Source organism: Uloborus diversus, chromosome 5, assembly GCF_026930045.1.
Source record: "Uloborus diversus isolate 005 chromosome 5, Udiv.v.3.1, whole genome shotgun sequence".
Lineage (NCBI taxonomy): Eukaryota > Metazoa > Arthropoda > Arachnida > Araneae > Uloboridae > Uloborus > Uloborus diversus.
In genome coordinates this window covers 15,827,500-15,855,241 of record NC_072735.1, presented here as the reverse complement: position 1 = coordinate 15,855,241, position 27,742 = coordinate 15,827,500, and the positions used below count along the sequence as shown (strand labels likewise).

At 34.7% G+C, this 27,742-nt stretch overlaps 2 protein-coding genes across 2 annotated transcripts in view; one reads left to right on the top strand and one right to left on the bottom strand.

Moving 5' to 3' along the window:
- Positions 1 to 21,055, bottom strand: part of LOC129223370 (hemicentin-1-like) — a 181,411-nt gene extending 160,356 nt beyond the window's left edge. The window contains exon 1 of the mRNA XM_054857950.1: positions 20,594 to 21,055. Coding sequence (XP_054713925.1) covers positions 20,594 to 20,885 — 292 coding nt within the window. The 5' untranslated portion in view covers positions 20,886 to 21,055. The remainder of the gene's footprint in view (positions 1 to 20,593) is intronic.
- The window catches only part of LOC129223366 (transforming growth factor-beta-induced protein ig-h3-like), a gene marked incomplete in the record, with an annotated part of 615,676 nt that overhangs the window by 521,671 nt on the left and 66,263 nt on the right, over positions 1 to 27,742 (top strand).

Below are 27,742 nucleotides of genomic sequence, written 5' to 3'. Positions count from 1 at the left end.
ATTAAATGATTAACAGCTGTTTAAAGTGTTGTCCGGTATACCGGACACCAGGTCTGAAGGGGTTTAAGCCCAGGTAGCACAAACCATCGGATTTACGTTGGAGAAAGGTTGAAAATGCATCGCAATGGTTGGAAATATGTTTTGGTTAGATATTGGTTTTTTTCATACGCTCATCCGATCATTCGAAGCATCGGAGGATGGTTTAAGACCAACCTATATCCGACTAAACACATTCCCAACTTATTTCTAACCTTCAAACCTGTTTCACATTTACGCCCATTTATTGCAAGCTCGTTGCTGATTTGCACGTTCAGCGAAACAAGTAATGCGTTCCATAAGCCCCCCCCCCCCCCTCTGCAGTTTTGTTAAGATCCCAGGACTTGAAAGGGGTAAGGGAGGGGTGCGCCGGAGCATAGCCATTTTCTTCTTCATTCCAGGGTCTCATACACATTCACACGTGTCGTACTTGCTAACGGCGAGTGTTGAATCCTCGCAAGTACTCAAGTCTTTCAAAGTAAATCAATTCATTTTTCCAACTATTTTTCTTTCTTCCAATAAATTTAAAACTAAGATAAAACATTGTTTTTTTTTTTTTGTGTGTGTGTGTGTGTGTGTGTGTGTGTGTGTGTGTGTGTGTGTGTGTGATTATTAAATGCATTCTACATTTATTTGTTTTCCAAGCACGACAAATCATTGTGGGTGTGCAGGCCCAGATTTTTTCGTTTTAAACTACTTGAATTTTTTCTACAAATTCGTTTTGGCAGGGATTTTTAGGGGGAGGTTGTTTCTAGGGGTATTTTCTCTTTTTCGGGGGGAGGGGGTCTCCGATGAATCAAAATTCTTAAAATTTTTGCGCATGATCAAACTGTTTTTTTTTTTTTTTTTTTTTTTTTTTGATAGATGCTGTAACTAGTTTTCTGGAGAATTTTGTGAATGCTTTGAATTCGTTTCAGAATTTCGTGTTGTTCTTTGTTTAGCTTCGGTAATTTTAAACGCATAATATTTAAAAATAGTTTCCTCATCATACAAATTACATGTGCAATTTACCATAGAAATAAAATTGTGTCTTTGAATGAGCTCTTTTCTCGTTGATGGATAAAATACATTAAAATTCCTTCCCTAATAATAATTAAAAAAAACAAAAAAAAAACCCAGTGAACATGAACTTTTGAATGAAATGGGAGAGAGTATAATAGTTCGGCAAAACAATAAAATAAGTACTTTTCATAATATTCAAGTTTCACCCACGTCATTTTAATTGCTATGAAGATTTACTAACTAAATGTTTACGCGTATGTTTTTTTTTTTTTTTTTTTAATTCTTATTTCAGGTCAAAGCAAAATTGAACCTTCAAACAAGCTATGTTATTTTTCATGGCAGAATTTTAAAGTCAAAAATTTTATTCTGTCTTAAGAATAACCTTGCTGGTAATTAATATTTCCTGAAAAAGAAAAAAAGAAACTAATGTATGCTTATGAAGATAATTTTGGAGTAATTATTCATAAAAATAAAAGGTAAGAATTATCAATATCTTAATTTTTGTTCATATCTTATTGAAACGTTTGTAAATGATAGGGAAATGATAAATTGTATTAAATTCAGCCATTTTATCATTTTATGTTAATATGACTGAAAATTATTCTTTACACTCGTTCTTCTAAGAGCACCTCGTAATACTTATTTTATTAATGAAATGCTACAGTTAAAGTAGATAACATTGGAAGATAGTTGGTTTAGCGTTGAAATTCATAGTGGAATAACGTTAGAAAATGTAGGTTAAGCGTTTTTTTTTTACATCGAAATTACGTTTGGAAAGTGTTAGTTTACTGTTGTGTTTTACATTGGAACAACATTAGAAAATGTTGGTTAAGTGTTGCTTTTTACATCGAAATTACGTTTTTAAATGGTTAGTTTACTGTTGTATTTTACATTGGAATAACATTGGTTGAACGTTGTATTTTACATCGAAATTACGTTTGTAAATGGTTAGTTTACAGTTGTATTTTACATTAGAATAACGTTGGAAACTAACCAATAACCAACCGTTGGATAACCGTTTTCCGACGTACCGTTTTAAGGTACGTTCCGACGTAAGATGCCGACGCTGGTCCAATGTAATATGATAACGTTGCACCAATGTTCGTGTGCTAGCTGGGAGATAGCGTCTGAATAATGTCTAAACTGCCTAAGCTACATAATAAGAAAACATTACATTTAAATAGAGTTCCGTAAAAAAAAATACTTAATTAAAAAAACAAAAGGGAAAAAGTATATCAAGCTTTATCTATTTATTCAATGTTCGCGAAACAATTCTAGTTCTAAGTTTCTACTTTTTACTGATATTTTACAGATGATTTTTCGGGGGGAGGGGAAGAGGAGTGGCATAAATTATTCTACCAGAATAAATTGAAAGCTGTAGTTGCAGAAAAAATTCTATGATTTGTTTTCAAATATTATAGGATTACAATCTTGCTTTAATTCAATCGATATGATATATCAAATTTAAACTCAGTTGTATTTATTTCAGTTTACTTTAAAAATAGTAAATGGTTAGTAAACTCATTATTTAACTGATATGAGTCATTCTCCAGAACTTTTGAACGCAAATATTTTTTAAGTTCGAAACCTTTTGTTTTCTTTCTTTTTCATTCTAACATGAAAGTGTTGCCTACTAGAAGTAACCATAAACTATGGCCCAGCTAAGTTCCAGTTACATATCTCATAAATAAAAAAAATGCCCGGTTCACAGGAAAAAAAATATTTAAAAATTGAGGCCAATTTAATATCAAAGTAGTAATTTTGTTAATTGAGCAAACAATCAGCTATTTTGATGATTAGTGGGAACATAATATTTAGCTCTCTTAATTGAAGTGCGGCTTAATTAGTAGTTTCAAATGTATGTTAAAACTAGTATTTAGTAAATTTGAGGATATACTGGCAATTTATAAGTTTAGTAAAATGCCTATTTTATTGATGTATTTCCCCTCCATCATTTATTTTCACCTCAGAAATAATAACATTGCTAAAGTCTGTCACGGAGGTGAGGAATTTACCACTAATATAAACCTAATAGATACATTTTTCAGGGAAAATTTTCTTTTCTTCGTTGCTACAATCTGCACATGTTAATCATATGAAAACAAGTTCACTTCTTTTTTGCATCAATTTACATCCATGAAATTCAAGTTCACGGAGGTGAGAAGTCAGAATAACCACACTAAGTTTTTAAAGCAAAACCTATCTTCTTGTTTTTCGACAAAAATCTCACAACTTCAACTTTGGCTGAAAATAAACAAGGGGGCTCCCTTGTATCATGGAAAATAAAATTTGATGTCATTACTGCCACGTGTTAATAAAGAACGGCATTTTGTGTTTAGATAACGGAGGTGAGAATTTATTGTGGGACATGACTCCTTGTCCTACCAAAACGAACTAAAACACAACATTAAAAAATTAAATATACTTAAACAATTAGTATTTGAGACACTTGTGAAAGGAATAATAAATAAATAAGTATGTACTTTTAATTAAACAAGTTATTAAGCAACATGAACAGTCACACTAGGTGTGTGACATGGCACGGAGGTGAGAATTCACATGTTGTGAACCAAAAATATACTGAAATAAAAATTATTATTGAAAAAATTGTTGGCAGGTTTAAAAGGATATATTTTTCATAAAAATAAAAATCCACGTTAAGTGAATTGTTCCTTAAAGTTTTTACTGTAAAAAGCGTGTGACAGAAAAGTTACACTTTTTGAAGAATCTCTGCCTTATAAATGAAGATTAAATGATTTTAAATGAAGGATATATGTTAAGCTTAACCTATGATCACTTTACTCCATCTTACTTAGGTTGTTCTAAAATATTATAGAAAATGAATCCAGCTTAGCTGTTTATACAGATGTATTCTAGACACATCAGGGACGCTGCCTGCACAACCAATCTGCTAAACATTTTAATAAACAAAATTTTACAAAGACGTTAAAAGAGGTGTTCTGATTTTTAAATGTGTCATGTGCACACAAAACGAATTTTTTCACGAAATAAAATACTGCCAGTAACAAAATTTTGAATTCAGAATCAGTTCCTAGCTGTTAAAATCTAAAATAAAAAAATTACCCTTATTCTTTCATTTGTTTCGAATATATAGCTCTTAATTAGATTTACGACCACTTCGCTCCATAGAACACTTTCCCCCACCAGACCCTACGATATAAATATAGCTATAAGTAAAAAGAAAGGTTATCAATGGAAAAGTTTACACCACAGTTTATGCTAGTTGCAGAGCGATAAAATTGTTAGTCTTCTTTATCTTTATTTTTACTTCCTTTTACAAAAAAGGAAGTATTGTATTCGCGAAAAAAAATTTCACTCAAAAATCGCCCTTAATTTCCATTTTGCTCACCCCCAAATGAATGTTGAGTTTTTTTTTCGATTCGACCACATGCGGAAAAGTGCCTAAGAATGTATAGACACGCGAAATATCCATTTTGACCATCACCGAGGTAATTACAACGACTTTTCTCGTGACGTCTGTATGTATGTGCGTATGTGTGTATGTGCGTATGTATCTCGCATAACTCAAAAATGGTATGTCCTAGAAAGTTGAAATTTGGTACATAGACTCGTAGTGGGGTCTAGTTGTGCACCTCCCCTTTTGGTTGCTTTCGGATGTTCCTAAGGGGGTCTTTTGCACCTTTTTGGGGGGAAATCATTGTTAATTTCGATGTGAACTCAAGTGGCGTTATAATTTGTCGGACACTTGGCGATATATCGCCAGTCTTTTGGTCGCCAAGTTTTGTCGCCAACTTGGCGACAAATTTGGCGGAGTTTTTTTTTTTTTTTTGGTTTCAATTTGGCCATTGTTGGTGATATTTAGAGAATAAATATTGAATCACATTAAAATAGCGAATAATGGGGAAATGACATTAAATTGGAGTAAAAGGAAGTCATGTGATGCACACATCAGCTCGTTACTAATAATAAAGCTGAAAGTCTCTCTGTCTGGACGTCCGGATCTCTGTGACGCGCATAGCGCCTAGACCGTTGGGCCGATTTTTATGAAATTTGTCACAAAGTTAGTTTGTAGCATGGGGGTGTGCACCTCGAAGCGATTTTTCGAAAATTCGATGTGGTTCTTTTTCTATTCCAATTTTAAGAACAAAATTATCATGAGACGGACGAGTAAATTACGAAATTATCATAACGTGGAACCGTAACATGGGCACAAGCCAATTGGCGAGATACGAAATTATCATACCGTGGAACCGTAAGGTGGGTTCAAGCCAATTGACGAGAAAATTCACCATACATTATTTGTAAATATACAGGCGAACCAAAAGACCTTTTAATTTTTCTATTACGGGCAAAGCCGTGCGGGTACCACTAGTTAAATTATAAATGCATCAGTTGTCTGTTTTGCGTGAGCCCCATATTTTTCTTTTTTTAAGCTCACAAGTATTTTGATAGCTATTAAAAACTCTAATCGCAAATTTTCCAGACAATCTAAGAAATTCTGAAATTGTATAAAGTTTTAAATCTACATGAAGCTCAGAGAAATTATTTTATACTATTTAGTTCATTTTAAAAAGATAGTAGTAGCTTTGAAACTTTTTTATTTTATTAATTACTAGTGGTACCCGCACGGCTTTGCCCGTAATAGAAAATTAACAGGTCTTTTGGTCAGGGCCTGATTACCGCACAGGCCTACTAGGCTGGGCCTGGGGCCCCCTCTTCCCAAGGGGCCCCAAATTACTTAAAGAATTATGCACAGCATTACAACTATACAAAAAATACACACATTTTTAAAATAATAGCCTTCAGTTGGCCTCCAACTTATTGTGGGCCTTGGGCCTCACTTTTAGTTAGTCGGGCCTTGCTTTTGGTTCGCCTGTATATTTACAAATAATGCATGGTGAATTTTCTCGCCAATTGGCTTGTGCCCATGTTACGGTTCCACGTCATGATAATTTCGTAATTTACTCGTCTTTCTTATGACAATTTTGTTCTTAAAATTCGAATAGAAAAAGAACCATATAGAATTTTCGAAAAATCGCTTCGAGGTGCACACCCCATGCTACAAACTAACTTAGTGCCAAATTTCATGAAAATCGGCCGAACGGCCTAGGCGCTGTGCGCGTCACAGAGATCCTGACAGACAGAGATCCGGACAGATAGAGACTTTCTCAGCTTTATTATTAGTAAAGACTAGTCGACCCGTGCGGAACTCCGCACTGTACTTTGAATTGTTTCATAAGGCATTTCGCTCTTTAAAAATTTCAAAGAAAGAATATTATGAAGAAAAACCGAAAAAAGTAAGCGCACAAGAAATGGCATGTAATTTGAAGACATCAGAAACAAAACCTCGTTAAATACAACATTGTGATAACTTGATCATCGCTCACCTTTTGGTTGTACTTATTTTCAATGCAAATATAAATATCATTAAAAGTGTGGCTGAGTGACTGATGAAAAAGCAGTAATTTTGCGTGTGAAAAAATAGGTTGTGGCAAATACAGTTCTGCCCATGTGAGCATCTGACGGAAAAAAAAGAAACATTAAAGATATATTTATTGGCACGGATTTGAACTGGCGCCATTCTGATTAACAATTTGTTTTTTCAGCCGAAAGCAGAGGAGTAGAAAATGATTTCTTACTAATGAAGTTGATAATATTTTAATGTTTTATATCGTATTCGAATAAATAATTAAAGATTTACTATGTGTGAAACTCGTAGTTTTAATTTGGAGTAGTATTTTTTCATTTGTACAAAAGTTCGAACACTGCTATTAGAAAAATCTACATTTCAACACACAATGAAAATGTTTTTCTGCACAAAAAGGAATCCCTTGAGGTATATCTAATACTTTTTTTATGCTAACATTATGCTTAGTGGTCTTGAACACCCGTCTATTAACAGTTCACCTTATCTGAATGATGACTGTAGCCTGCATAAATTAGTCAAAACACCAAGTAGCATTCCCACTGCATTTTTTTTATTACGTGTGTTATCTGTTGTATGTTATGAGTACATGTAATACATAATGTTAATGTAAATTTGCTATTATCTTGGACAGCCCGAGCTAGCCCGAAGTTCAGATAGTTTATAGCCGAACGCTATACCGAAAAAACTTATCAATTTAACCGAACCACTAAGTCCAGTGCTTTTAAACTTTGTTTGTTTCTTTGTTTTTTTTTTAAAGAAAACACAGGTATTTTTTTTCTTGCCAAAAGCGACACAAAGAATTGGAAAATTGTATTAGAACTTTGCTTTAAAAAAAATTGCATAAGAAGTACATGCTGCATTAAAGATTTGCAACAGCAAGGGGCGTGTCCGAAAACTTGATTTTTAGATCGAAAGTCTATTTTCGTTATTACCCGGCCTGATAAGTTTTTAAATGGGGGGGGGGGATTTCTTCAAGAGATAAGAAAGATCTCGCATACTGACAGAAAAATAATCCACGGAAATAATAGTATATAAGATAAGATATTGAAGAGAAGTGTTTTTATTTTTGAAAATTTTTACAATTTGTTATCGCAGGCTGCTTGAACCGTTATGGCATAGATGGCAGCACGTGTTCATCATTTAACAGCACGGTTAACATACAAAATATTTTGAACTAAGTTCTTTTTTAAGCGTAGCTTTTCGAATGTAGTAAAAATGTGATAATAGGCTATTTGGTTTTTTGCAAAAAGAAGAAAAAATATATATATTACACTTCAAATTGAGGTAGTAATTTTTTTATTTGTACAAAGAATCAAAAACTCATTAGAAGAAAATCTATATTTCAATATACGATTTATTATATTTTTCTGAACAAAAAACAATTCCATTGTAGTCTGAAATCTTAAACCTGATACTTATATTTTCGCTTACATTATGCTTTAATTTTCTTACCGGAGCCGAAGCCTCAAAAAAAAAAAAACCTTAAAATTAAGAATCATTTTAGCTCCATATTGCATCAAGTTTTCATAATCGCAAGGCGCGTTTCCATCTCCTCTATTTCCTCATATTTGTTATTCTGTGTTCACGTAATGCGGGAAATTTCTCTAATTCTTCGATGCAGATTGGCACGAACATGGGGCCCGAACACGCATTCTCCTGGTTACCAGTCGAACGCTCTGCCGATCAAGCCATTTAGCTCTGTCGGTTACAGTGCAAGTTAAAGTTATAAATTTAACCCAAAACCTCATTCTGGTTCTTTAAAACAGGTTTTTTGCCCGAAAAAAAAAACGATTTTTAGACCGTGGGTCTATTTTTCGTCAGTAGCCTGCACGATAAGCTTTAAAATAAGTTGTAAGTCAAAGAAATCGATCAAGAATTGAGGAAAATCTCGCTTAGAAACAAAAAACAGGTTACAGAAATAATTCATAAGGATAAGATATTGAAGAGAAATGTTTTTATTTTTGAAAATTTTTACAATTTGTTACCGCAGGCTGCTTGAACCGTTATAACTTAGATGGCAGCACGTGTTCATCATTTAACAGCACGGTTAAAATACAAAATTAATTGAACTATGCTCTTTTTTAAGCGTAGCTTTTCAAATGTAGTAAAAATGTGATAAGCTTTTTTTTTTGCAAAAAAAAAAAAAAGAAAAGAAAAAGAAAAAATACGTTTTTTACCCATCAAATTGAGGTAGTAATTTTTTTATTTGTACAAAGAGTCAAAAACTCATTAGAAGAATATATATATTTCAATATACGATTTATTATTTTTTTCTGAACAAAAAACAATTCTATTGTAGTCTGAAATCTTAAACCTGTTACTTATATTTTCACTTACATTGTGCTTTAATTTTCTTACCAGAGCCTAAGTTAAAAAATAAAAAAACCTACAATTCAGAGGTACTTTAGCACAAAACCACATCAAGTTTTCACAACAGCAAAGTGCGTTTCCTACTCATTTATTCTATTCTCTCATATTTGTTATTCACCTAATTAAGTATTCATGGAATACACGATAGTTCTCTAATTTTTTGATGCAGATTGTCCGGACGTGGGCCCGAACACACAATCTCCTGGTTACGAGGAGTACGCTCTGCCGATCAAGCTATTCAGCTCTGTCGGTCATAGTGGAAGTTAAAGTTATAAGTTTAACCAAAAATCTCATTCTGGTTCTTTAAAACAGGTTTTTCGGCTCAAAAAACAATTTTTCGACCGTGGGTCTATTTTTCGTCAGTAGCCAGCACCATAAGCTTTAAAATAAGGTGTAAATCAAAGAAATCGATCAGGAATTAAGGAAAATCTGGCGTAGAAATCAAAAACAGGCTACAGAAATAATATATAAGGATTCCCTTTTTATGTAGCTAGAAGAGCATACAGTTTTTTTCTCTCTCTCTGTGTGTAGTGTATAAGAGAGAGAGAGAATTAAGTTTCAGAGACAGAAACTCATTGGATAAGGAATCCCATGAAATAACTTCATTAGAACATGAAACTAAAAAGTTAATTTGAAAAACTAACAGATCCGAATAATGTTTCCCTCCTTTTCAAACATTTGAAATTACATCTGAGATCTGACTTTTGAATTCGTGAAAAAACTTTTCAATGATGGAAGTTTTGATAAACAAATGGGGGTTATAGAAATTAAATCAAATTTGGATTGACCACTCAAATTTCTAAAGAAATGAGTTTGGTAAAACTCTTCCCGAAAATCAAGTCTAGTTACGGCTCGGCCTTGGTGAAGGTTCATACTTACAAAACATTCCCTCACCAACAAATGGCAAACACTAGACAGTTTAGTAAGAAATAACAAAGTCAAAGAGCACTAATTGCAGATTACTGCAGACACGTGTTTCGGCGTTACAAGAAACGCCTTTTTCAATGCAAAAAAAAAAAAAAAAAAAAATTGCATCCGACAGAAGCGTCGGATGTCTTCCATCCATAAAATCATTTTTTTTGAGCAATCACGATTGCTTATTGTTCTTACTTGACCGTCCTTGATGTTGTGGTTCCTTTTTCAGCTTGGACCAGGGGCCTCTGCAGCACCACCGCCCACCGGCGCGGCTCCTCTGGTCCTGAGCACTGTTCCCCAGAATCCACTTCTGCTGGACGGTGGCGTCCATGTCCTACACACGCATGCTCATACATATTCACACTCACACACGCGCGCCTTTACACACATACACTCAACTTTACACACATAACCAACCAAGAGGAGGATATACTTGAGGGGGGGGGGGCGTTTCTAGAAACAATAACTCCAATGAGTAGGGTCTTGTCGCAACTCGTGATTGCGAAAAACATAATTTGAATTCAAAGTTTCAGAATTCAAATTAGAGTTGATTGGGGGAAGTGAGGGTCACAGGTCTTTTTTTTGCATTGAAAAATTCGTTCCCTGTAACGCCAAAACACGCGTCTGCAGTAATTTGCAATTTGTGCTTTTTGACGTTGTTATTTCTTACTTTACTTTTCAGCACAAAAGTTTTTTTTTTTTTTTATCTTACTAGACAGTTTCTCTTACAAAATAAGGGCTGTATTACATGCATTTATCCCATTAACGGAGAAATTAATTTTTTTCACAGGTTTCAATTTGACAACTAAACTGTTGCGCATTTTACTGTCTGGAAAAATGGACAAGGGTCATTTCACGTCAAATCGCATAGTGCCATGTGCCGTCATGTCTCAGATTTGGTCCATTATTTATTTATTTATTTATTTTACGAATAGATATCTATGAGATAGCTCAAAAAAATTTTTAAGGATTTTTTGAATAAAATTACGTTTTAGAGATTTTTTTCAAAATTTCGATTTTTGATCACTTTTCGGCGTCACCTTTTTGGTATAAATTTAGAAAATCTTTCTAATTTCTTTATTTTTCAACCAGTTAAGCTGAATTTAGTGTCAATTTCAAACTAATACTTTTTTCTTCCAGTATAAACAACAAAAAATATTCTGTGAATAGTGGGGCATTGCCACTCCTTACCAGAAATCAGTTTTTATACTTTTTCAGTTGGGAGATTTAAAATATCATATCTCCGGGTAAAATCAACTAATATCTGCATCAAATTTTTTGTAGCATATTAAAATCATTCTCCTCCTATGTAAAAAAAAATAGAAGGGTGTTTTTTTTTTTTTTTTTTTTTTTTTAAAGTATTTTTTGCAGAGAATTTACGTTAAATAAAAGTTTTCGATAGTTTAAAACCTTTTTGAGCAAAAATAAAAGCCCAAAAACTTTTCAGAACAATTACTGGAATGTCAAAGAATAAAATTTAATTCTATAAATCGTAAATCATCAAAAGGTTGTTCACTTTGGAAAAGAATTGCGCAAACACCTCCGTTTCAGACTTGACAAAAAAAAAAAAAAAAAATTGATTTGAAATATACTAAATACTAAAAATAACAATAATAAGAATAGTTCAAAAACATTTCTAACGGTTTTATTTTGCATTTTTTTCGACATTGATGGCGAAAAAAAAAAGTGCGTCACGGGACGCTCGGCAGAAGTGATGACTTTCGTGGGATTAAATTATTATCAATATTTAATCCTATGAAAGTAATAATTGGCTTATGGTAGCTATAATAAGCAACGAAATTTTTGCATCTAAAAATCTCGCAAAGTATGCCTCAAGTACAGTTCCGTGACTTCCGTAGTAGCTTCTTCTGGCTTATTAATCATTTGTAATTGTAATTTGGATCGTAGAAATGATAATAAATTTTTAGCTCGATCAGAAGCAAAATTAAAATTAAAATCTCCGGTTAAAATTAAAGGAATTGTATACCTAATAATCTTCATTAACTAAAGCTGAACCTTCTTGTGTATAATTTAAAAGCTGTTTATGAATAAATTGAATAATACTTGAAATACTTATAATAATAATTTTTTGATTTGCTTCATTGAGACGACTTCAAAATTGCTCTAAATGAAGAAAAAAAATATTCTTTGATCACCATTCAGACTACTTTTAAACATAAGTTTTGATGTCGGCACAAAAGCAATAGGTTAAAAATGACGCGTCGTTTCTAAATATTTCGTTTAGCAGAAAAAACACTCAACCTTACGAAACATTTTAGATTTTACTCTGTGAGAACAAATTAAACGTTTATTTATTATTTTTGTTTTCTCAGTCGTCCCGAACCCCTGCGTTGCGGAGTCTGCAGGGATGAAGTTCGTGTAAAATATGTACACCTTATCACAGTTCAAAACCCTAAATGAAGCGAGATATTTTTTGTATAACTAATCGCAAAAATGTTTTTGTTTTGAAAATAAATTTAAAGATTAAATGCTGTTTCGGATATATATTGTTTACAATGTTATTGGTATTATATTGTATTATTAAACTCACCTTTAATTAGGAGATTGTGTTATGTTGCGACGATCATCCATGTTCTGTTAGTTTTCATTACTTTTTTACTATCATTTAACGCTAAAAGCTGGGATCCAAAGAGTAAAGAAACAAAATTTCTCCGACCATGCGCACTTCCGTCGTATGCGCGAACGAAAGGAATGACAGACGTGAGTTGCGCCGTTATACGCGTTATGTCACAAATCGGTTTACCCTCTCATAAGAAATTGTCACTTCAAAAAACAATATTGGATTACTATTAAAAAGATTTCATAATATGAACATGTTTGGATTGCGTAACACCTAACAACAATCCTCTACTCTTACACTACGAATATAGTCCAACTCTAGATTACCCTAAAGAAGATTAGTTTTGCTGATTAAAGCAGATTTCGAAATCGTTTTGAAACTTGTTTTAAAATTGACAGCAGTCCTGTTTTTTTCCTCCTTTGAAAAAAAGAAAATGTATTCCATCTGCCATCTTTTTAAGGAAACTCCTACATCAGCCCAAACAGAAGAAATTGAAGGAAACTTTAAATTGTTGCGCAACTAAGAAAATATGTAAGGTAACTTTTAAGTGAATTAAGATGTAGAGTAAATTTTGAAAATAAAAGCAGTCGGCATAAGCATGCTTTCCATTTAATATTTTATGATCAACGAAAGCAATGTGTCGATCCACTTTCAAAGCATTAGAAGAATGATGTGTACTATGACCTACAAACTGTTGCTTCTTGCTTGCATTATGAAAGGAACGTACACAACTACTTGTACTAATACCACATTCAAAACTAGGCAGCTTTTTAACTGCAGTAGTACTTCCTCTGAATAAGGGACACCTCTATTTAAGGAACTTTTTTTCTGGTCCCAGTCTCTTTGGATAGGGATATCTATACATTTGCCTCTCATTAACGGACACTCTACTTAAGGGACAGTCGCAGAGACATACACTATAATTATGCATAAATGCACTTGAAATATAAAAATTTATATTAATTCTAGGTTCTTTTTTACTTCCTTTTACAAAAAAGGAAGTATTGTATTCGCGAAAAAAATTTCACCCAAAAATCGGCCTTAATTTCCATTTTTCTCACCGACGAATGAATGTTGTTTTTTTTTCGACCCGATCACACGTGGATATGTGCCTAGGAACGTACAGACACCCGAAATATCCATTTTGACAACCCCCCGAGTTAATTACAACGAGTTTTCTCGTGACGTCTGTATGTACGTATGTATGTATATGCGTATGTATATGCGTTGACTAGTTTGCAGTATGGTTTCAGGAAAGGTAAATCCTGTACTACTAATTTATTGCATTTCTACGACAAGGTTACCTCAGCTTTAGGTAACAAAAAATGTGTGGATGTTGTTTATATTGATTTTCAAAAAGCTTTTGACAAGGTACCGCATGTTGCTCTTCTCAGCAAGTTAGCTGACATTGGAATAGGAGGAAAAACTTGACTTTGGGTTAGAAATTGGCTTACTGGTAGGAAGCAAAGAGTAGTTGTGAGAGGAAATCATTCTAATTGGAGCGATGTTTTAAGTGGGGTTCCTCAGGGATCAGTTTTAGGGCCTCTTTTGTTTATTATATTTATGAATGACATCAATGAAAATATTTCTGGAAGCATGAATTGTTTTGCTGACGATGTAAAAGTTATGGGGATTGTCGAAAATGAAGAACAAGTAAAACAGCTGCAAGAGGATTTAGATCATATTACTAAGTGGGCAGATAAATGGGGTATGGCAGTTAATGTAGGGAAATGTCAAGTGCTACACTTAGGTCATGGAAATAAGCGTATGAGATATCGTTTACAGGGTTCAATCATAAATCAGGCAGAAAATGTTATGGATCTGGGTGTCTTTATAAATCAGGACTTCAAGTTTAGTCAACAGTGCAGTATTGCTAGTAACAAAGCCAACAAAATGCTTGGGTTCATCAATAGATCTATTTCAAACAAATCTAAGAAAGTTCTTCTGCCTTTATATAGGAGTTTAGTAAGACCTCATTTGGAGTATGCTGTTCAGTTTTGGTCGCCTTATCTGAAGAAAGATATTTTTGTATTGGAAAGGGTTCAAAGAAGGGTAACTAAATTAGTAAGGGGACTCTCAGATTTAGATTATGATACCAGACTTAATAGGCTTAACATGTATAGCCTAGAGCAAAGGAGAGTCAGAGGGGACATGATTCAGTTATTTAAATTTATCAAAATGAAAGATGTAAATGGATTAAATTTTTGCGGGAAAAGCAGGACAAGGGGTCATTGTTTTAAGCTATTTAAATCTCAGGCTAACTTGGAAATCAGGAAAAACTACTACTTTAGCAGGGTCGTGGGCACTTGGAATAGCTTACCGGAAGAGGTGGTAATGAGCAAGGGAGTGGATAGCTTTAAGAGGGCCATTGATCTTCATTGGGGACTAATTAATTGACTAGGACCAGCCTAGCTGGGCCCAGAGCCTGTTGCTGGTCGTCACATTTGTATTTGTATTTGTACTTGTATGTGCATATGTGTGTATGTGTGTCGCATAGCTCAAGAATGGAATGTCATAGAAAGTTGAAATTCGGTACTTAGACTCCTAGTGGGGTCTAGTTGTGCACCTCCCTTTTTGGTTGCATTCGGATGTTTCTAAGGGGTCTTTTGCCCCTTTTTGGGGGGAAATCATTGTTAATTTCGATGTAAACACAAGTTGTGTTATAATTTGTCGGACACTTGGCGATATATCGCCAGGCTTTTGGTCGCCAAGTTTTTTCGGCTACTTGGCGAAAAATTTGGCATATTTTTTTTTTTAATTTGGTTTCAATTTGTCCATTGTTGGTGATATTTAGAGAGTAAACAATTGAATCACGTTAAAATGAACAATAATGGGGAAATGACATTAAATTGGAGTAAAAGGAAGTCATGTGATGCACACATCAGCTCGTTTGTCCAAAAATTAACTGGTAAAAGTTTGTTGTGACATTAACAAGCAAATAAACAAATAAGTATTCTAAACTTCTTGCTGAGACCAACATTCATGATTTTCCTTCTCATCATTTTTTTTTTCAAATGAGCTAAACCCCAACAGATAGTGTGACGCCCATGACCATAGCTGTGTATGGAAAACTTGAAATATGATCACACTGTTTTTCGCATAGTAAATTACATGACATCAAACAAATCCATATAACAGATTAATTCAAAATTGTAATTAATGAAAATCAGTTACAAAATCTTCATACTACAAAATGTTTGATACAGTTTTAATATTTTTTCCTTCCGTTTGAATAATTCTGAATAATATTTAGTATATAAATAACTAATTTTAAATGTTATTAGTTTATGGCTATTATGAAATTATACTGGGTTTGCAAAGCATGCATGAATTCATCTACATCCGAAGAAGGGACACCTTTATTTAACTGATAAATTGTCCGGTCCCCTTAGTGTCTCTTTTTGAGAGGTTCTACAGTATAATGGCGAAATCATTATTAGATCAGAGAGTTCATTCAACTTTGCAACTTGCTTCTTAGGTTGCGTTCGACGAACCTAACCGGTCGACCGGTGAGTAACCGGTTACTAACCGCAACGCTCTATCATCTACCGGTCTACATCATCCGCACCGGTTACCATTTTAAGCTGTTGATTGAAGCACGTGATCATTAGCTGTCGCGTGACCGGTCAACCGGTATGCACCGGTTGAGCTCGCCGAACGCAAGCTGCGTTACCTAAATGATCTCGTTAGAAGTACATAGTTTTGTACTTAGTACGAGTACAAGCAATTGTTTACATTATTTTAGTAATGCAAACAACACAGTTTGTTGTACACACATTATTTACACCCATTGTACACATCGTTCTTCTTGCGCTTTGAAAATGAATCGACACATAGCTTTCGTCGGTTATAAAATGTTAAATGTACGGTATGCTTATACGGACTGCATTTATTTAAAAAATTTACACTATTTCTAAATTCAATTAGAAGTTTTTCTTACACTTTTTTCCTTTATTGCAGAACAACTTGCACTTCAATGCCTTCTGTTTGAGCTCTGAAAAAAGATGAATGATGGAACACATTTCACTTGTATCAAAGGATGAGAAAAATAGGAATTTTTATCAATTTTAAACTAAATTTCATAGATATTATAAAATATGCTTTGATCATCAAAAACAATTTTCATTGAAGAAATTTAGAGTTGGACTTTATTAGTAACTAGTGGTACCCGCACGGCTTTGCCCGTAATAGAAAATTAAAAGGTCTTTTGGTTCGCCTGTATATTTACAAATAATGTATAGTGAACTTTCTCGCCAACTGGCTTGTACCCATGTTACGGTTCCACGCTATGATAATTTCGTATCTCGCCAATTGGCTTGTGCCCATGTTACGGTTCCACGTTATGATAATTTCGTAATTTACTCGTCCATCTTATGATAATTTTGTTCTTAAAATTGGAATAGAAGAGCAACCACATCGAATTTTCGAAAAATCGCGTCGAGGTGCACACCCCCATGCTATAAACTGACTTTGTGCCAAATTTCATGAAAATCGGCCGAACGGTCTATGCGCTATGCGCGTCACAGAAATCCAGACATCCTACAGACATCCTCCGTACATCCAGACAGAGAGACTTTCAGCTTTATTATTAGTAAGGATAAAGATAAAGACTAGCCGCCTGCGGCGACTAGCTGGTTCGCTTTTGTACGCCAAGGTTACCGCCTTCGCGGCTGCTTGAATTAATATGGCGATGGTATAAATCAATTTTCCCAATCGGTGGTTCGCGAACCCCTTGGGGTTCGCGAGCGTTTATTAAGGGGGTTCACGAAAATAATATTGTAATGGTGGAATTTGGTTCTTCAAACACTTCTTGTGTTCGTTATTTATTCATTTTTCTCTTACAAGGAGCCGATTTTTTTTATCGTTTTCATAGAGTGCCAAAGAAGTTCAACTTATGGATACAATGTAGATAAAGATGGAGGTTTTCTCAGTAGCTTCTGATCGAAAAATTCGATTAAACTTGATGAAAACATTATGGTAACGCCAGTTTTACCCATTAAAATGCGACAAAGAGTGGCAGTACTCTTATGGTGTGCCGAAAATGCGTAGAAGTGCTATCTCGCTGCTGTTTGTTGCAGTATTTTTCACAATACCTAGACTTTAATTTACTTTGGGCTTCTATTGATAAAAATGGTTGAAAGCCGAAAAATACTTTAGGAAGTGTGAAAAAATATTTTTACTTAAAAAAATTTCCTGGGTGAAGCTTGCTACAGAGTGAAGTAAAAAAAAAAAAGTAAAATAAATCAAATGAATTAAACAATGCCGCTTAATTTGCACTGTATGTAAAAAAGGAATTCTTGAAATTTGTCCAAAAGGAGTTTCTCTTAACAAGTGGGCATAAAAATATCTTTGTGGGTAAAAAATACCTTTTATTTAATAACTAGAGTTAATTAAAGGCGTTTCTAAAGTATTTTTCAAAAATAAAATAAAAAGTAACTATGAATTTTATTCCGCACTTTCAGCATACTGACAAGAAAAATCTTCTGACTCAAACTTGGAATAGCAGTAAGATTATCTGAAACCGCCCAGTCACATGATTAATGTATGCAGTATATTCCTACCCAACAGTTGGACTCGTTGTCCTTTATAAAGATATATAAATTTAAGACTGTTCTAATTTTATTGCCAGAAAAAATATTATATTGTTAAACTGAGAGTTTTCCAAAAGAAAGGTATTTTGTAAAAATATTCTTTAATTGATATCTGATTCAGTTTTGAAAATAAACATACTATTGTGTCAGAAAAAGTCTTTTTTTTATATCCCTTTTCCGGACGTCCCGGTTTAACCGGGACAGTCCCGGATTTCAGACAAAACTCCGGTGTCTCGGCCGGTTTATTTCATGTCCCGGAAAATTATAAACTTGATAAAAAATGACCAAAAAATAAGAAAGTGAAGGATTATTTAGGATAGTTAATTTTCCATTTGTAACATTAACATAAAAATAATATTATATTAGTTTGTGAAGATTTTTACAACAAGATTAAAATTAAAAAAAGTTCTATTCAATTAAAAGTACATGAACATATTGGTCAAATCTTTATTCCCCATTTAAATAGTTTCTACTTATTAAAGTAAAAAATAAAATGTTTTATAATTTATTTGCTTATTTTGTAGTAAGTTGCCTCTCTAAAGCCAGGGCTAAGGCAGAAATACTTAAAATACAGCGCCAGCTCAGTTATTCCATCTGAGGACTGCAGTTTCGTGCTTTTTAGCACTCATCAGCCCGGAATAGGAATCACATGAGCTGGTGACGAAAATTCTCTTAAGGGAGCCAAGAGAGCCAAACAAACTTGGTTTGCTAATTCTGCATACTACAAAATATCTTAGCTTTGCCATCAATCTTAGAGTTGAATCGCACCATTACTGCGGTCGCTCATCTGGTTTGCTAATTCTGCATTAGCTACCTGTTTGTTTGACTCCCTTAAGAGAATTTTCGCCTCCAGCTCATGTGATTCCTATTCCGGGCTGATGAGTGCTAAAAAGCACGAAACTGCAGTCCTCGGATGGAATAACTGAGCTGGCGGTGAATTTATTTGCTTGTATCGTGGGTTTTGTGTCACCTCCGGTTTTGGTTTATTGTTAGTAACCATTTATTCATAACATTGAGAAGGAACTACACTCTGAAATAATAATCTAAAAACCAACCAAGGCAGTGTACCCTTCTGAATACCTGCGACATTGGGGGGGGGGGGGTCCCACTTCTTGTGTCCCGGTTGAACATTTCAGAAATCTGGCAAGCCTACTTTTGGACCATGTTTCCATGTGTAAAGGAATTTTAACACACACAGAGAAGCAAATTAAATACAGAACCTAAAGTTAGACAGAAACTGTCAGATATTTGAGTCAAACTTAGAATCCCTTTGTTGCACAACTTTCCCATTTTTTTTTTTTTTTTTTTTTTTTTAAGTTGACTGAAGATTAATAACAAATAATCATTGGTTCTGTGTTTTGTTGAATTTGTTTTGCATTCATTTTCTAGCTCTCAATTTAGTTTGTAGATGTGTGTGCTTCTGTACTTTGCTGCCATGTTTACGTTTTTCTAATGAACTATTGAGGGATGTCAATCTAAAACACTTTTCCCAAATTTTATTGTATGCATGGCCTTCTTTCTTTTTCTCCTGTTCTATTTTTGTTTGTTACTTATTTCTTACTGCACAATGGGTTCGCCTACTTCTCGCGCATTTTACAAGGGGTTTGCAAGAGAAAAAAGGTTTATAATTGCAAAAATAAGAAAGATAAATCGTAACAGACTGTCGTTTGAGTATTTCGCGTGATTTTAATTGTTGGAAAATGACCAGAAAATCGCAATGATTTAAACTTTTTAACTGATGCCATCTTGTGTTTCTTAACAAATAAATGTTTGTTAAGTTTAATTTATTTTAAGCAAGGCTTCTTTAGTAATACTCAAAGTCTCTCTGTCTGTATGTCTGTAGGATGTCTGGATCTCTGTGACGCGCATAGCGCCTAGACGGTTCGGCAGATTTTCATGAAATTCGGCACAAAGTTAGTTTGTAGCATGGGGGTGTGCACCTCAAAGGGATTTTTCGAAAATTCGATTTTGTTCTTCTATTTCAGTTTTAAGAACATTTTTTGGAGCAAAATTATCATAAGATGGACGAGTAAATTACGAAATTGTCATGACGTGGAATGGGAGAGCGAATAAACATAGCCAATTGGCGAGAAATTCGTTATCCATTATTTGAAAACATACAAATCTTGCTCGAACATTGCTGTGCTGCTGGAAAACATTGCTGTGTTCAGTGCCCCATCCAGCCGATTAAAACCCACATATAGTGGTAAGTACGGGGGATTCTGGAGCGTGTAGTATGTGAGGGAGGAGGGGGTGCGCCTCCGCTCTAACCCTAACTTTTTCCCACACAATGATATTAAAAGCGACTGACGAAATGATGCTTTCAGTTAAATGTGTCTTCGATAGATATCCTATACATATATTCGTGTTTTTTCGTCGGAAATAAAATTTGTTTCTGTTGACTTTGATTTTTAAATTGAAAAAAAGAAAAAAAAAAAAAATCTTGCACGAACTTTGTCAGAGGGGGCAATGACCTTTAATATCCCACAGAGGACACGTGCCCTGCGCCTTTTTCGTCTAAGGTTGCTCAATGACCTTAATCGTTGATAGCGAAGAATGATTTCAGAATTAAAAAGGAAAATTAATCTTATTCTTTTTATTATTGCAACATGGATGACAAACATTGAAAGTTACTACCAAATGTTTGTCACTTTTTCTAGAATATCGCTCTAAAAGAAAATTTCTTACCTGGGTCATGAAATGGCACAAGCACATAATTGTAAATGGCCTTTTCCCTCCTAGCAAGAATGGTGCTTAAAATTCTTGCAGCACCAGCAATCACCTGCACAAGATCATCATACATAGAACCTGTGATATCAAACACGAAAGCCAAGGTTGATGCACCCTGTGGTATGTCCTCTTCGAAGGCTTCTTTTAATCCATAATAGTTTCGAGTGTAAACCGTTTTAGCAACTTGGAACGACAGAACACAAATTGTAATAAATAAAACCATAGACGAACACTTCATTCCGTTTGCCATTTTCGCAAATATGTCACAAAAGAACACAAAATGACATGCTGACACAGAATAATTCCAAAAGAAATGAGTGGTAAAAGCGCGTGTCACATTCTGCTGAAACGAAAACCGATGTTGAAGCGATGCAATGCAAACCCAGGCTTGAAACTAAATGTCTTCCGTTCTGGTGCACTTATCCCCGCTTATAGTTTCTAAGTGACAGTTCTCTGTGACCCTCCGCTTTCGAATGATGTGAACCCTAGACAAGGTCGAAGCTCTCAGATATCTTGAATAGTTTTATCGTTCTTTTTCTTTTAGAGGCCGAAAACATTGAAACAAAATACGCGTTTATATTTAGTGATGGGAAGTTTATTTGTAATGCTGTCAACTTCTTGAATGAGCAAAGTGTTTGCGTCATTTTTTTCTTCCGTGAATCATTTTTTAGCTGCTGACTGATTACGTTTGTCACGTGTGGGACACTTTGGACCATATTTCCTCTTTATTTTATACTAGTGGTACCCACACGGCTTTGCCCGTAATAGAAAAATTAAAACGTCTTTTGGTTCGCCTGTATATTTACAAATAATGTATGGTGAATTTTCTCGCTAATTGGCTTGTACCCATGTTACGGTTCCACGTTATGATAATTTCATATCTCGCCAATAGGCTTGTGCCCATCTTGCGGTTTCACGTTATGATAATTTCGTAATTTACTCGTCCATCTTATGACATTTTTGCTCTTTAAGTTGGAATAGAAAAGAACCACTTCGAATTTTCGAAAAATCGGTTCAAGGTGCACCCCCCTATGCTACAAACCAACTTTGTGCCAAAATTTATGAAAATTGGCCGAACGGTCTAGGCGCTATGCGCGTCGCAGAGATCCAGACCTCCTCCGGACAGATTTTCAGCTTTATTATTAGTAATAATAATAAAGATACATATCAATTAATATGGGCTCAAAAGTTAAAAGTTTTCTGACCTTGTGTAAGTACTTTACTCGTATGATTTGTCAAGAATTCGTTCAATGTCTTTTTCAATCGATACTTTTGTAACGATAACCCAGTCACGTGTGGGACACACTTTTGGAGTCCTTGCAACTCAATTTTCACTCACTTCCTGTGATCAGAATCTTTTGAAATTCGGTGTGCAACGTCAGACTCGATGACAATGCACCTGTGCTATAATTAATTTTCTTAATTAAATATTAATAATTGGTTTATCTCGATTTTATTAACTTGGTTTGGTGTAACTTAGTTCTGGTGGAATCTTGCATTTCAGTATTCTATAATCGAATTAACTAATTAATGATTGATTGATTACACTAGTCAACAAAAAAGAACCTTTTGTCTGCATCCTGGTCAATTCCTACTAATTTTGGGTCAAGAAAAACGAATATGGTAGTGGATTTGTTTTATTAGCTTTTGTTTTCAAGATACATAAAAGCCCACTGGAGAAAGATGCACAGCAACCACACATTGATTTAAAGGTAATGTTAAACAGGGGGAAACATTCTGCGCAATTAATGTTACTAAATAGATCCTGTTTTATTAAACAACTAGTGGTACCCGCACGGCTTTGCCCGTAGTTGAAAATTAAAAGGTCATTCGGTTCGCCTGTATATTTACAAATAATGGATGACGAATTTCTCACCAATTGGCTATGTTCATTCGCTCTCCCATTCCACGTCATGATAATTTCGTAATTTACTCTTCCATCTTATGATAACTTTGCTCCGGAAAATGTTCTTAAAATTGAAATAGAAAAAGAACAAAATTGAATATTCGAAAAATCGCTTCGAGGTGCACCTTCTCATGCTACAAACTAACTTTGTGAAAAATTTCATGAAAATCGGCTGAACGGTCTAGGCTCTAAGCGCGTCACAGACATCCAGACATCCTCCAGATAGAGAGACTTTCAGCTTTATTATTAGTAACTAGTGATACCCGCACGGCTTTGCCCGTAATAGAAAAATCAAAAGATCTTTTGGTTCGCCTGTATATTTACAAATAATGTATGGATAATTTTCTCGCCAGTTGGCTTGTACCTACCGTACGGTTCCACGTTATGATAATTTCGTATCTCGCCAATTGGCTTGTGCCCATGTTACGGTTCCACGTTATGATAATTTCGTAATTTACTCGTCCATCTTATGATATTTTTTTTCTTAAAATTGGAATAGAAAAAGAACCACAGCGAATTTTCGAAAAATCGCTTCGAGGTGCACACCCCCATGCTACATACTAACTTTGTGCCAAATTTCATGAAATTCGGCCGAACGGTTTAGGCGCTATGCGCGTCACAGACATCCTCCGGACAGAGAGACTTTCAGCTTTATTATTAGTAAAGAAGATGTTTATTTTTCGGAAAGCAGTGGTTGCTTTCGGCTTATTGCTGTAAACGCTTTATTTTCGATTGCTTTATGTACGTCAAGGAAGCACCACCTCTTGTAATAGTTCAGCTTGACAGAGCTTGATAGAGCTTCACCAAGATATCTTGGTAAAACCTTTTCTTATGCTCACAGCTCATAGCTTTAGTTTTTAAACAAAAGATCCCGAAACAAAGGAACAAAATCGAGTTTTAGAGACACATTATTCATCAATGGTCACAGAACTTCCGTAGGGATTGTTTGACCAACTGATTTCAGTTCTCGTTTTCTCTGTTGCTTAGAAATACTTGTAATATACCCTTAAAGACTTCTTGGATGCTTTTTTCACCCATACAATTTTTTTTCAAAAACAGTGATTTTCATAACTGCGCGCTTCAAGTGCCGTTAAAAATTCTCTCCTTTATCTTAGCTTCAATATATCTTGGAAATTTCCCTCTAAGGTGCTGGAAACTTGTCTTTGTACACATATTTCACAAAGTTCTTCATTATTCCCAGCAGAATAAGCATGGGTGGAATTAGAAAGGGGTGGATCTACTAGAAGCTCATTTAGGGATACGTGCTCGGAACCGGGAAAAAAAATCCGCATAGATTTTCCCTACACCGATTGTTCCCTAAACCAAAATCCCTACAACAAGTTTGAATTGACGTACCCCACACCCCCCACTGGGAGATTCCCATCCATCATACTCTCAATCAGAAATCCCTTTGGGGATTGGGGCGAAAGATGGTAGACACGCATTTAGGGCATTTCTCTACCCAGAATTTAAATTCCTTGAAGTCCATTGCGATTTTCAGGTAGTGAGATTTTCTATCCCAACCTGGCTTCAAAGCTTAGAAGAGAGTCAGTCCCATGGGGGGTGTTTCTATCTGTCAGGAAAAAAAGAGCATTATAAAGAATTCACTATCCTAGTTGGCTGTGTATCTTGAAAATAGAGCTAATCTCAACTTTTATGGTGATTTTCGTGTTAAGCAAAGCAAAATACTTCGAAAATAGCTACTTTTGAGCCGGATGCATTTTTGGCTTTGGCTAGTATTATTAATTTATTCAAATTTTAATCAACATTTTTGCATAAATCATCAGAAATTCAAGAAAAGAGAAAAATAATGTTTACTTCTATTAATAAACAATGACTGAATTTTTAGAATTAAAAAAAATCAAAGAGACCAAAACTTTTAAAATTTTATTCGTAAATTGGCATTTCTCTACACTTTGACGGGATATTTTACTTTTCTTTAATTTTAAACCTGAATCTTGAACACGTATCATTTGACACAACATTTTGCTTTTTGAATTAAACCATGCAACGCTGGGCAACACACCTGGTTAATTGATAAAAGAAAATTGATTAATTGATCAATGAAAGCTGAATAGCTGAGTGATTCCATTAAAGACAAATGAGATGATATAGTACAGCCAAAAAAAGAAAAGCCGCAGCAAATGAAGGGTTGATGGTGAAACTAAAGAGAGTTCACTAGACGAGTATCTTCCATTTCGAAGTTTAGGTACCAATTAGTAAAAAGAGCGTACTTGTTTATAATTGCTGAAAAGAAATCATATTAATTGATAAAGTAAAGCCGATTTACTTTCTATGTTTGCTAGAGGGAAAAATATCTCTCACACAAAACGTTTTGCAAAATAAAAATGGAAGTTTTATTACAATCATGTTTCATTTAAATTCTTAGGCATAAATTAGTAGCAAGATCAGAGCTCAATTTACATGGGAGCTCATCACAGCAACTCGACTCCTACATTTCTTTTCAGTTTTGTGAAAACTTTAACTTACGCATAAGACAAAATCTAGGCTATTTGAGTACTAAAATACGTTCTGATCAGAGAGTCACATGAATAGTGTGATATTCAAACATATGAAATAGGTAGAAATCGAAAGAGCATCTTGAGACACATTTTTGCCGCAAAAAATATTGGCCCTCGTTCGCTTGTTATCGAGATATTAAATCTTAAAAACTGCAAAAAATGTAAGAAAAGAGCCAAATTCATATGCATGGCGAGAAGTGTTGTTGCATGCCCCAATGGTCAGCAGTGCTAGACCAGGTCCATGAGTTTGTATACCCTCAAGAAATCCAGCATCGTCACTGTGTCTTCAGTCAAATCCCTCCTGGAGAGCCCCAGGCACGACAGTATATGGGCAGGCAAAGCCTGCTCAACAGAACACTTGGAACAAATCTGAAAGATCTTCGACCCCTCCGAAAATTTTAAAGTTTTAAGATGTCCACTACAAAACGGGCAAGAGTTGTTTGTTCCTGTCTGTCAAACCCAGGTGTCAGGGAGCCACCAGGTCGTGAACTTGATTGTGCAATATCACCGTCTGTATCCATCTACAACTCGTGTGAAAAGATATGTTATATTTCTGATTAATACTCGCTAAATTTGACGACTTTTCTTAAATTTTTGGCAAACTTTTAGACCTCATATTTCGGTAACGAGGGGCAAGAGGCTAAATATATGTATCCATAAATCACGGGACGAGGGAGCGTCCCACCCCGCCAAGGAAACCAAACGTCAGCAGCCAACAGAAGCAAATCCACCGCCAAAGACGAAAGAAATTAAAAGCGACCAAGAACAAGATTACACGACAGAACAAGTTAGGGTTTTTTGGTTTTTTTCACCCCTCTGTATCTTAGCCGCATGAAGACCTCCGGAGTTGATTTTTGGTACACTCAATTTCTAGTGGCCCCTGACGCCGTAAACCAAGATACAATCCCCTGGACCATCAGGGGGAGGAGGTATTAAAGTTATAAAATCGCTGTTCAAAAAAGTTTTCGCTTTCTTTGACAGGGCTACAGCCCAGACGAAAAAAGGAATCAAGCTCAAATTTCGCACACACATTCCTTGTGCCCAACTGATGTGCCTTTTGTGCCATTTGACCCCCTGCCCTCCCTCGTTTTTACCCCCCAAATTGTACCTTCCCGGGGTTCTATCACAGCTTCCCGGGGGGCTACGGTAATGATTTTTTGTATACATATTCTTGGGGGCCATTGAGTACATATACAAAAATTCAACCCCCAGGGACATCATGGGCCGGAGTAATTGAAGTTTGAAAATAACTAATTTTCCCTAAATTCTTATGTACTTACTCTCAGCTCATAGGGCTTGTTTATCTCGGACTGCAATTGCAAGGTTAGAACAGATCTAACAGTTATTCCAAAGTTGTGTTAGGAAATGAAATTCAATCAATACTAAAACATATCCAACGGTTGCAACTAGACGTTAAATCGCGGATATCACAAATTTGCCACAGCGACTGCGCATGCGCGCAGACTTGGCTCATTGGGCTTTCTGTTTTCAGATTCTAAGTTGTTTGTTTATACTTAAGCAGAGAAACAAATTAATGAATGAGATTAGAATGCTGTCCCCCCCCCCCCAAGTTTTGCCGATACGAAATTTCTTTCCCCCTGTTTTTCAGTTTTGATATATTTATGGAGGGAAGAAATTTTAAATGTCGGCGCGAAACTGGGGTTAAACCATTACAATATTTTACGTGACAAATTATATGAAATTGTACGCATATGAATACGGCGCATGTAACTTTTTAATTGAAAGCGAAAAATAGCCCTTTTTTATTGGTTTGATTATTTTCTAAATTAATGGATGTTTCACAAACAACACATAATGAATTGAAAAAATACGAAATACGTGTGTGGATATCCGTGCTTTGCAGTAATTTGTTAGTTAAAAAAATTTTTTGCAATTAATTTAAGCAAGACTTTTAATGAGCTTAGTCCGCGCGCAACATGCGCATTCGCTATGGCAAATTTGGGATATCCGCGATTTGACATCGAGTAAAGTTGTATAGATCTTCTGACACATTCAAATTTAAAATATTTAATGGCTTATTATTATTATTTTTTTTTTGCTTGGTGATAACATGCGTTAATTCGTTTTTTAAATGAACTTTTAAACAAAACTAGGTATTAAACAAGACAAAGACTTCTATAAAGAAAAAGATAAATCACCAAACAATTAAAATTATCCCATAAAACGTAAAATAATCCACGATTTAAGAAAAAATGTAATTAAACAAAAAGTGAAAAGCTAAATTAAAATAGCCCTCAAGCTGTAAAACATTTAAAGAAACCTTCATGAAAATGTTGAATAATCTGTCAAATAAAGCAACTGTAATAGAATTTATTACAAAGTCGTAAAATTCTCGAAAACAATATAATTTAAACTATAGTATTTTATTATCCAAGAAGTTTTCTTTGCAACATAGAGTATACAAGGATTGCAATAAAATTTGAACCGCCCAATTCTCGCAAAATGAACATAGAATCTTAATAGTCAGAAAATAACTTGACGTAAAATTAGGCTAGCCATTATTGTTCCTTAAAAACACAAAACAGCGTTGTTTCAATTGAAAATTTTCTGACTTGAAGTTCTCAATTCTAAAAATACAGACAAAGTAATAATATCAATCAGGGTTGGCTTTTTGCCGGCAGAAACTGGTTTTTGCCCTGCCGGTGGCAGAAACTGGTT